At 39.3% G+C, this 12,025-nt stretch overlaps 1 protein-coding gene across 8 annotated transcripts in view; it reads right to left on the minus strand.

The window, feature by feature from the left end:
- Positions 1 to 12,025, minus strand: part of syt14a (synaptotagmin XIVa) — a 40,389-nt gene that overhangs the window by 23,130 nt on the left and 5,234 nt on the right. For all 8 annotated transcript variants that reach the window (XM_034576593.1, XM_034576591.1, XM_034576590.1 and 5 more), the window contains exon 2: positions 4,467 to 4,514. In XM_034576593.1, coding sequence (XP_034432484.1) covers positions 4,467 to 4,514 — 48 coding nt within the window. The remainder of the gene's footprint in view (positions 1 to 4,466; positions 4,515 to 12,025) is intronic.

Genomic DNA, 12,025 nt, shown 5'->3' on the forward strand with positions numbered 1-12,025 from the left:
CACACATTTGTCTGGATCCGTCCCAAATTTGAATGGGTTCTTTTATGGCCCATGTCCCATCCTACCTCCAAGTTTAATGGAAATCCATAGAGTAGGTTTTACATTATCCTGCTAAAATTCTCAATCCTACAATGTCACCAGTGCAAATTTGTATCCTGTTCGATATTTCATGTTATAATTAATTAGTGCATTAGCATCTCACTTACACTTGACCTTGATCTTTGACCACAAAAATCAAATCAGTTTATCATTCGTGACAAGATTGAAATGACCTCACAAGAATAGGACAGATAGACAACTTGAAAACATAACGTCTCCACAGCTGTCATAACTACTTGTTAATATGAAAAAATGTGTTCACTGTGATCAAAGGAATAATTTACATCAGTCTGAGACACATTCACCAAACAGTATCAGTGAGGCCGCTGAGGGGTCACATATCTAGACAGTGAATAATGGTACAAAATAAGTATGTGGGGAAAGGGCATTTAGAGCATTTCAAAAGAAAACAGTGTTCACTTCTCATAACCCTGCTGAGCTCATCATGATGATCTAACCTCGGTGCAACATAATGCAGATGAACTAAAACCATCCTGCAGTTCTATGTCTCCACCAACCAGTGCAGCTTATGAGCATATGAGGTCACGTGACCTTGACGTTTTACCTTCAACCACAACATTCTAATCAGTAAATTAGTGAGACCAAGTGGCGCTTTGTGTCAAACCTAAAGAAATTATTTCTTGAGTTATCATGTTCACAGAAGTGAGACGAACGGACAAACTGTTAACATGCCTCTGGTCCCCGGAGCGGAGGCATAATTATGACAGCCCCAGTTATAAAAGGAAGATAATGAGCTAAATTAGCATGATCATGTATTTAATTCCAGTATAATGCCTGAAACAATTACCTGGACTCTGCCATTTATCTGACTGTTTTCACTTCACTGCTATGCTATACTGCATTTGTTTCACTCTGTATCTATGTATTTATTTGACCTATTAACGTCAGGTGTTTGTGCACAAGAAACAAACATTTTGATCTGCTGTAGGTCTGGAAAATGTAAGTGTGTAAAAACCAGAGCAAGTCCAGTTTGCTTTGAGACTGTTACATAATCACAGACTCACTGTTTCACACCTAAAGAACAAGGGACGAATGTGACATCATATATTGTTACTTCTTGCTCTGCGAAGAAAACTAAATCAATGAAAAAGCACGTTGAGTAATTGTTTGTTCTCTCGCCTGGATTTGCCTGCAATGAGCTGGGACTATTGTTTGGTAGCTGACTGTGTTTGGTCACAGGAGGCGTTATACCATGGGAATGCCTGTCTGCTCACACTGTACCAGCTTCTCACTGTGGACTGAATTATTCACAGCACAGATGGAGCGGGATCCTGCTCCTCAACAGGCTCAGACAGGGAGAAGAGACTGAATCACAGACACCCACAGAGACTCTCTCTTTACATTGGACTTCCTGACGTCACAGCGCAGTGTATGAATATATGTGTTTGATTTATTCTATAAACAGACTGTATTCAGTCTTCACTCCTCTGCTTCATCACCGGACCCTGCATATAATCGTGTTGCTACGGGAAATTGTGGTGCTGTAACACAGTGTTGGGGCGGCTGTCATTATTTCTCATTTTCCTGTTCGACATACTTCACCAAATCAACTGTGCTCCATTAAAACACCGAGAATAGGTCTTAGATAATGTGTGTGTGTGTGTGTGTGTGTGTGTTTGTGTGTTTGTGTGTGTGTGTGTGTGTGTGTGGGGGGGGGGGGGGGGGGGGGTTGACTGATGACTCACAGCAAGACTAAACAGTAAAAGACGTTGTTTGTTACACAAGAAGCACAGATTAATAAGGTGTACCTCATACAGTATGTAGAAATATGAAATATTAGGAATTGAATGCTGCATAAAAAACCCCAAGCTTTGTCTACTTCACTCATCAAAATATTAGGATTTTAAAAAAATATGATAAATACTTACTATAGTTTATGAATAGTATATATATGTGTAGATTTATGTATTTATATATAAGCATCACAGATAGTACAGATGGAAGACATGGCAGCTCCCAAAAGTGAAGCCAAAGCATCTCGATCACCACATGGTGGCTGGCTGCAGTATAGGTCATAAACCCCGCCTCCTCTGTGTTAGCAGATAAGACATGGACCAAACTAAATAAGTCTAAGTCATATTAATAATTATGAAAGATGGTTTCGTTTTTTTTAGGTATCACGCCTCAAAATGCGTAAGTTAGCCACGTGGTGGTGTCATGTCGTTCCAGTAGAACTTCAGACCCCAGGAAAATCAGCTAATAGGGATCCTACTCAAATCAATAATAAAATCAATATGATAATAAAGATGTAACAGGAAATTGAGGGATTGATGTAAAACGAATTTCAATATGTGAAAAACTGAAAAACTTGTGTATGTAGCCTTCACACACCGTCTGTGTTGCTGCTGAGAACCTGATATGGTTTATGATGCAACTGTTCTGTGGGGGTTGTGAGGTGTTTTAGGTATTTTTCCTGCTGTGTTAGGCCTGTTAGACCAAAAACACTGAATTAATCAGGTATACACAATGCAAATAAGAGCGCAGACATATAATTCTGTCAATAAGGGGAACAGCGAAAAGATTTTGCAAGAATATATAGATAAAGACGAGAACCTAAAAGTATTGAATACAGATAGATAAAAGATAAGAAAAAGTCAAGTCGCAGTGGAGCTCAGATATTGAGACTGATTTATATCAAACACTGTTTGAGAGAAAGAGGAGTTATTAACCGGTAGCTTTACTTATTGCGACACTAGGTTATTTTTGTACCTATAACCTAGCTATAAGAGACAACTAGTTCGCCATTGTCAGTGTGGACATCACAGCAGAGCTACCAAAGAAACTGAAGTTAGAAACAGAACAAGAGTGAATATTGGGCACTTTTCACTCGTTGGTGAAAGCTGAAAGAGGCCAAAGGAAACAGGAGAGAAGCTGACCTGACATTGTTGTAATTGGAAAAGTAAATCGTAACTTTTGCTTGTTTGCTTTCTCTTGTGCTGTTCTGCTTAACGATTGGTTGTGTAAGTGAGTGATGTGCACAGCTGTGAACATGGGGAGGCTCCGACAAGAATCAATACATGATGATGATAAGCCAACACTGGATTAAAACTAAAACTGTGAAGTAGGCTATGTGTAAGTAAGAAATATATAAATGTACTTTGGTGTTTTCACTGCTGACAAATATTCATGCTCGTTCATTTCATTCACTGTTGCATGTCTCGTTGTCTCTGTTTCGTTTTGTCCACACGGAAACTGTTGCCATTTTGAATGTCAAAAAGCACAAACTCATTTCAGAAGCATGAAGACGCCCACACACTCCACAGGCAGCACATAAGCACTGTCATCAGCACCCACACACACACTCCTACACATGTTCAGACAGGGCTCTGCAGCAGAGTACCTACTGTGTGCACACACACACACACACACACACACACACACACACACACACACACACACACACACACACACACACACACACACACACACACACACACACACACACACACACACACACACACACACACACACACACGCTCGCGCACATGGAGCCAGACCATTCAGCTGAATGATCCACTGGGATAAAAAACCTCTGAATCCACTTTAGCATTTTTAGTTTGAAAAACATTCATTTTCATCGGAGTGCCCTGACAAAGAGACACACCTCATACTGAGTCTGAACAATTCAGTAGCAGCACCATCATCTATCTGCATTCACTTAGAAACCACATCATGTTTACTCACGCCTGTGACATAAAGAGAAGGTGAATTATTATTATAATGACTTTATAATTCAACAAACATACATTCAAGTAAGTAGCATGTTTACAAACAATAGTTTTTTTTGTACTTTATTAATGATATGAACTGCCAGAAGTTATCCTTTAAGTATTATTCCCCATATGTACAAAATATTTAAAAAGTATAACTGGCTTATCTGGCTGTAATCTTGTAAAAACTCAAGTGGGTAATTTTGTAGCAGATACAATGTGGTGAGAAGGTTAGTAAATAAATACCTTGAATTTATAGTAATATGCTATAAATGTATTTATTTCAACTCATCTTTTAAACTTAATCAAGCACAAATAATTTACTTTAAGGAATTTAAATACCCTCAATATTGGGCACAGTGAAGACAAGATAATTAAACAGAAAAGTATTTCATTGTAATAAGTGTCGTATACTTGTTTTGACTTGTGAGAATTTGTCTGAATTTCATTCAAACATTTTCAATGTCACCGACAGTTGAAACAGGAAACAAAGAGCGATGAGCTCACAGCACAACAGGAGACTGAAACAAACACAGCAGAACAAGGACCAGTTTTAACGTTGACAGTACAACAGTGACACGTGCTGATGGGGAGGGGGGTCAAAGTTCAACCTCGCAGAGCTCTGATCCGCCCTACCTTTTCTGACGCAGACCAGCTCATGCACTCCACAGTTACGCTCGCCACCTGGAAAGACAATGCAGTGTCAATGAGCCGCGCTGTGATGGAGGGAAGGACACACAACACAAACACATGGAAACACATTTAAACATGTTTGTACATTTCGACAGACTTTTCCAGCGGGGGACGACAGACAGAGGACACTGACAGAGACTCAGTGATGACAGTGTGATGTGGGTGTTCAGCGTTGAACTGTCTTTGACTGTCTCATGATAACTGACTTACAGGGCAGCGAAATGTTCTTCTCTTAAGCTCCAGCAAGGCTCCGATGAACACAGAGTAAAAGCTGTTTATCTGCTCTAAATGTGCTGGAAAAACAAACTAAATACTGTGATAAGAAGTTGGTGATATATGCTAAAAACGTGTACATACATACTTGTACAACATGTACATACATGAGTTAAGGTTACCTTCTACTGCCTGATTCAGCTTGTTTAGGTGAAGTAAATATATAAAGATGAATCTCCATTTCAGTGTGATAAGACCTTACTAATACTGACAGAAACCATGTCAGGATATTCCACCAAGGGGCAAATGAAATATTTTAGCTTCCCTTTTTGGGAGCTGTCTTTAATAGAGTCACTGAGGTTTTCAGAACCTCTTTCTATCTTCTCAGTTCTCACATCTTTCACTTCGAAACTCTCTCTTCAACTCAACTTTAATTTAATATTTTTATATGATTCTACTTTTTAATTCCTTCTGAGTTTTCCTTACAGATCACATTCTTCTCCCTTCCAGTGCCAAGCCAAGCTAACCAGCCGCTGGTTGTCACTTGATATTAAGCAGTTGTAGTAAATTATTTAACAGGCTCTAACTGCATTGGAGTGGTATTGATCTTCTGATCATGTGTTTCTTGGCAAGAAGGGAAATCCCTGGATTCATAAACGACCAGCTTTCATTCACTCGACCACTCGACTGGATTTTCCATCCATCAAATGAAATCCTGAACCCCTCCATCTGTGATGCTCATTCATCCCCACACACAAAACTGTGTTAAAATAAACCAATTCATACATGACATGTCTTTGTGATTTAAAAAAGTGTCCTTGAAATAATACACATGTTCAGCTATTCCATATAATTTATTACAACAACAAAAAAGAAGAAAACATCTCTTGCACCCTCCAATCAGAACATGAACATTAGATAATACAAAGCATGTATATAAAACATCTGACAGTTAGTACAACAACAACTTGATAACGTTTTGTTGACTTTAATTGTGCTCCTTTGATTTCGTTTATTCCAGCCACGCTACATGGTTAGGATGTAATGGAGCCTAATCGGGTAGTTTCAATCCAATGTGGATTAAACCTGGTTTAAGTTTGTTGGAGGTAGAGTCAGGACCTCCGCTAGTTACAGAGTGGGATCAAAAGATCAGCAATGCTAATGCATAGGAAATGTATTGAAAGCACATATACATACACATACAATAGAAATGGTCTTTAAATTCAGTTACAGATTGTTTTGATACATAATTACACATGTGCTTCTACAGCATTGATATTATTAGCTTCACCACACATATGACCACAAATTAAATATGATGCTCATCAGGGTTTACACTCTCAATTTACAGAGGTATTATTAATGTGTTATTATTATTCTGGCCTGTAATCATAAAATATTGTTAATTTACAATAATGTCACCAAACAATAAAATCCACCCGTGCTTATAAGTTTAAACTTTGATACAAAAACATTTAAGGATCTCTCAGAGCTGCTAGCTTCACCACAGAGATAAAGACTTGAGATGTTTTACAACATCCTCACATGTCATCTGTAACTCCCTGGTTCACTTACATAAAAGGAAAAGAAGCGTGTGAGGTCTGTATTCTAATCTTAAATCATGGCAACCTGTATGCTCCCTTGTATCACTGTTTCACTTCATGATTACATAAGAGAAGAAACCCAAGTCTCATGAACCGAGATGAACAGGAACATGTTTATTTTTCTCCATTAGTGCTGATTTGAATTATATTGTAGATAAGGCCTCAATGACAGAACACCTTCCAATCAAACCCTGTAGCCCCTTTTCCACTGGTCAAAAAGCCCACTCACATCGGGCTTTTGTCTGCAATGGGAATGGGTACGTTCAGCATTCACTCCCAGGTTAAATTACTTTGCAGTAGACACAGGTACTGTATTTATCGGCTCCAGCTCCGATCGGTATTGATGGAAATGAACCTTTAATTTGACAAGACAGCGAAGTGAGAGAGCGCCTCAATTTTCGGCACTGGTGACATCAAACATGATGAACAAAGCAAGGAGGTGAGCTTCTCTACTGGCAATGGGAAAGGAGTTCACTGCATGTTAAGCAGGTTTATCCGAGTTTAAAAACCTGCATTTACCTGCTAATTTTGGTTTAGATGTAACTCAACACCAGTGTGAACCTCATGGTGTGAGGTCCATTCTATTTGAATTTGATGGCATTCTATCCAAGTTGTTGGACAGAAGAGGTGAACTAAGCGACTTTGCCATCAACATTTAACAGGCAGCTACAGAGAAAGCTCTACTTTCCCCTTGTGTTCTTTAGGGAGATTTCTACCAGCGTGTCTTCACTCAGGTCCTCTGTCACTGTATGTTATCAAACACTGTGTCAGCTCAGCGGGCTACACCCAATGGGTGGCAGCTGCTGGGGTGTGTGTGTCTGCCAGAGCATTGTGGGGTACAGTAGATACTGAGACACTATTATTCCGACACATCCAGGCCTTTACAGACACTGTTCAGAGTGGCTGCTCTTCAGCAGACAGGCCTCCAGACTGACTGTAATTCAGCTTTGTTACTCACACATGTGACGGCCTCTCAGGCTCTGAGCTCTGCTGCAGCCTCTGGGATCGGTCCACAGGTTGAGCTTTGTAACAGCTCTGCTGCCTCCAGCTGTGACACCTGTAACATTATGTGCTGTATGTACTGGAAGCTGTCAGCAGTGAAACAAATGGCGTCACTGAGGTGTGAAGGTCATGGTCGTTCTGACAGCTGACCTTTGTCTCGTGCCTCATTTTTCATACACATGATTCTGCAGGAGAAATGAATGGTGTTGCAGGTCTGTTCAAGCAGATTTAAAAGCACAGCAGCACAATCACATACAATATTAGAAATAAAAAATGAAATTAATGAACCTCACACACTGTGTGGAGAAAACATTATTGGTATTTAAATAAATGAACCAATGTTCCTCCTATTGTCATCCTGTGTGGATTTAGTCATCAGTCTGTGAAAGGTCACGTTCAAAATGTAGCTCAGATTCGATACAGTTTCTTTGATCAGAGCAGAGCTCAGAGCTCACTACACACAGAAACTTAAGAACTAGAACTCAAACAATTAGCCAAAACATTTACATAAAATTAATCAAAAACAATGTAAATGTTAAAGTCATGTCAAAAATCTAAAACAGAAATACTGGTTGTAGCCTGTGAAATGGAAATACTGGCTGATTTTCTTCGTCTTCTGTGATATTATACAGAATATCTTTGTAAACTTCGGGACTGAGAAGTGACCAGAAAAATATTGATTAATTGAGAAAATATTTGACACAAAGGAAATGATTTAAAAGAAAGAAAGAGAAAACAATATGAGTTACTGAGTGAATGATGAAGAGTCTTTGTGTGATTTTAATTCTAATGTAACTTGGCAAAGTCCTGAAAGTCTCGTGCAACAGAAAAGAGCATAATTTTCTATAAAAGTCTACATATCTACACCTGCTAATATTTTCATATTAGGTGTCACAGGAGATGTGTCCAAAGGATATCAAACGTTGTTGTATACACACACCTCAGTGAGACTGTGAGTGTGTGTATGTTTGTGTGTGTGTGTGTGTGTGAAAACACACTGTCTGAGAATGTTGTTCTTCCAAACCCGGAGCTGAGAGCCGTTGCCCAGCAGATCGATACGGCAGCTGTGTGTGGGAGGACACTCCCAGTGGGCTTTCACTCCTCTTTCACTCAGCACACTTGTCAAAAATAACATTCTTTATTTATTTATTTTTTCTTGAATAACACAAGAGCACATGCAAACATTCACACTTTCAGATACACAGAGCTGGTAGCTCATGTCAAACATACAAGCTACAAAACTACACTCTCCTGAATATTTTACAAACAGAAAACTCTGAAACCAAAGCTCATGATAGATACCAATGTATTCTACCACGGATGTTTAGTCATGGGATCTGCTACGCAAAACAAAACAAGCAGCATTTGTTTCACTAATGTCTCACCTTAATATGTCTACTAATGGAAATTGCACCATACTATAAACAAATGAAAGCATTAATACTTGTGCATGAATATATTTGTCATGAACATATTGAACAAACTAACGTGAAAACACTGCCAGGTTCTAATCATCAACAGATCATGTACAGCAAGTTGATCCACATTATAATCAACTAGAATGTGGCACAAGCTCCTTAACATCAATAAATGTGTCACACACATATACACGCACATAAGGCCACGTATGTCCCTATCTTCTACTATCATCTGGATCATGTGTCAAATAACAGCTAATAAAAGGAAATGCATCCATCCGCTGGAGACGACTATAAACTTTTGGTCAAAGTTTTCAAGAATATTTTGGTGACTTGAATTTTCAGTGAATCCTCAATGCAACAACAGAAGCAAGACAAGATTAACTCCTTAAATATTTACAAGACACAGTCAGACAGACATTCTCCACAACTTCAATAGTGAACAGCTTGACGTTATTCATAGACCTGCAATGAGTCTCAATTGACTTCTACAGATGAATTGATTGTTAGTTGCTGCCATAACTGTTCATGATTGTTCATGACTGAATAGAGTTTGAGAGCTGATGGCCTGAGGCCACTCTCCCACATCTCCAACAAACAAAATGAGCTGCTATAAGCCTCAGGAGGAAAATGGACAACAGGCTCCATTAATCCACCTCATTTAAACCGAACTGATAAATACAAGAAATGATCTGGAGAACGTAGCAGCTGAATCTAATACAACTGAAGATATTAGTGACTTATCTTCAGACTTGATAAAACAACAGTAAAAAAACATATCATGCCTCCATACTGCTCCTCTGCTGTCATCCAAGTTTCCGCAAGCCGTGACATTCAAATTCAACTCGAAACAGCTTCATTTACACCAAGTTTTAAGCCTAAATGTCCATTGATATCTTCCGACAAGGTGCATTCAGGGACGTTGGAAAGGCTAACGTCCACTAGCTTAGCCACTTCTGGTGGACTTTTAGGCTTAAAACACAGTGTAAATGACCTCGTTTCGAGTCATATATGAATGTAGGGGGCTTGCCGACATTTGGACGACACATCACGAGCCTAAAAGTCCACCAGAAGTGGCTAAACTAGCGGACAATAGCATTTCCATTTACTGAATGCACCTCGTCAGAAGATATCAGCGGACATTAGCCTTAAAACTTGGCGTGCGGACACTTGGATGACACCACACGAGCAGTATTGAGGTATGTTGTGTTTTTTTTACTGTTGTTTTATTACGTCTGAAGATAAGTCCCTGATAGTGTTCTGTGGACTCAAACACTTCACCGACCCCTCCATCGGCATTGGGGGTGAGTAGATAATGAGAGAATTATCATTTTTGGGTGAACTATTCCTTTATTGTGCTGCAAATAAAAACATGTGAAATGTGCAGCAGAATATTTATCTAATACATTTTATATATAATTTTCTGCCTCCTGCATGCTCTACCTGGGGTGCCCCCCCTCGCCTAAGCACTCTGGAGATGTTCCTGTTGTTGTGAAAGCAGTTAGAGAATCGTTCTTCATATGTGAAAGGCAAAATGTCCATACCCATTTGTGCGGACATTCTCCAGAGTTCATGTCTAAAAATGTCTCTGCTGTGCTGAAATATAACCGGCACACATTTGCATGTTATCTGGTCTTCAGTTCCTCCAGCACTTGATCGCTGCCTTTGAATTTCTTAACAGCACTCGTACCTTCATGTAAAGTGTCTTTACTGAAAACACAGTACAGGCTCTTCAAACCTCATCAGTACATGTAGCAGGTCACGTGACCTCCTCTTGAGTCAGAATTGATCACCAGTTGAGATCAATGGGTGCAATGTCTCAGTTCTTGTTTCTCTCCCTTGACTTCACCAGGAAGTGCATCTCACCTCTGGAAACTAAACTAAGATGACGTGTGTGGCCTGGAGCCCTCCCTCATGCAGACGTCTGGGGCCAGGCCGGCAGCATTTTTAGGGTTTGTCCCAGTTTCTGTGAAGAATCTCCTCAACCTGCCCCCTCTGATCAGGCTGCTGAGGCTAACACGTCTGGGTTCAGGAGAGAGGAATGGACTGAGGCCGTGACACAGAAAGTCGGGCTGAGTAAATTGACCTGACAGAGATATTTGGTGATCTGAGGTCAGAGGGAAAAAACACTTCTTTTTTAAAGTCATGCTACATTCAGAAGATCTTTAAAATGAAAGAAATAGTTCAGCACAAGACCTGAATGGGAAAATTGAATAAAGAGGATATGTGTAATTGCTACATGCTAAGCTAATCTGTGTCTGGTCTTTATGCTAATAGGCAAACAGCTGCTGCCGTAGCTTTGTATTTACTGTACAGACACGAGAGTGACATTGGTCATCTAACTCTGTGTAACTCTATCACTACTGCTCAGACTCTGGCACCAAATGGTGTCTACAGCACAAGATGGCGGCACGTGTATCCAGGCTATTTTGGCTTCATCTTTGTTCAGCGGTCCATGTGTTTGTCACTGACAGACCCCTTTTATAGTCATTTGTATATTACTAATATCAATTAGTAATATGAATACATTGTCAAGTGCAGCTTTAAAACGACTAAATAAATGCGTGCATTCTGTGCTCCTGCTCCAGAATCAGTTAGTGTTATTCCTTTCATTACGTTATCAGCCATATTGGAATATTTTGCAAATAGAAAATTCTTTAACCAAAGCTCATGATATTACCTACTGCTGTATTCTACCAATGTAGATGTTACCAATGATGTTTTTTTTTTTTTTATCATAGTCATGGGATTTGCTACGCAACACAAAACAAGCTGCATTTGAATTACTAATGTCTCACCTTAATAACCCAATATACTTAAACATGTCTATTAATGAAAAATAAACCATAATATAAATTACATTATGTATTAATACTTGTCAAAAACACATGGAAAAAACTAGTCTTAAAACACTGCCAGGTTAAAATCATTAATAGATCATGAAGGCAGCAAGTTTCTCCACATTATAGATGACAATACACACACATTAGGCCACATCTTCTCCTCAATACAACAACATGAGCAAGTAAAATATACAGACAGACATTTCCTACATCTTAAATATTGAACTTGACCTGACTTGACGTTTTGAATGGACCTGCAATGGGTCTTAATTGATTTCTACCGATAATTGATTGTATGCATGAATGCAGTGCTCCTGCTCGAGAATCAGTTAGTGTTATTCTTTTCATTTGGTCTCGTCATGTCCTCTCAACAATAGAAGCAATATGAGGCAGATTCCTTGTAAACAGCCACTTACATGAAA

This window comes from Hippoglossus hippoglossus, chromosome 22, assembly GCF_009819705.1.
Source record: "Hippoglossus hippoglossus isolate fHipHip1 chromosome 22, fHipHip1.pri, whole genome shotgun sequence".
NCBI lineage: Eukaryota > Metazoa > Chordata > Actinopteri > Pleuronectiformes > Pleuronectidae > Hippoglossus > Hippoglossus hippoglossus.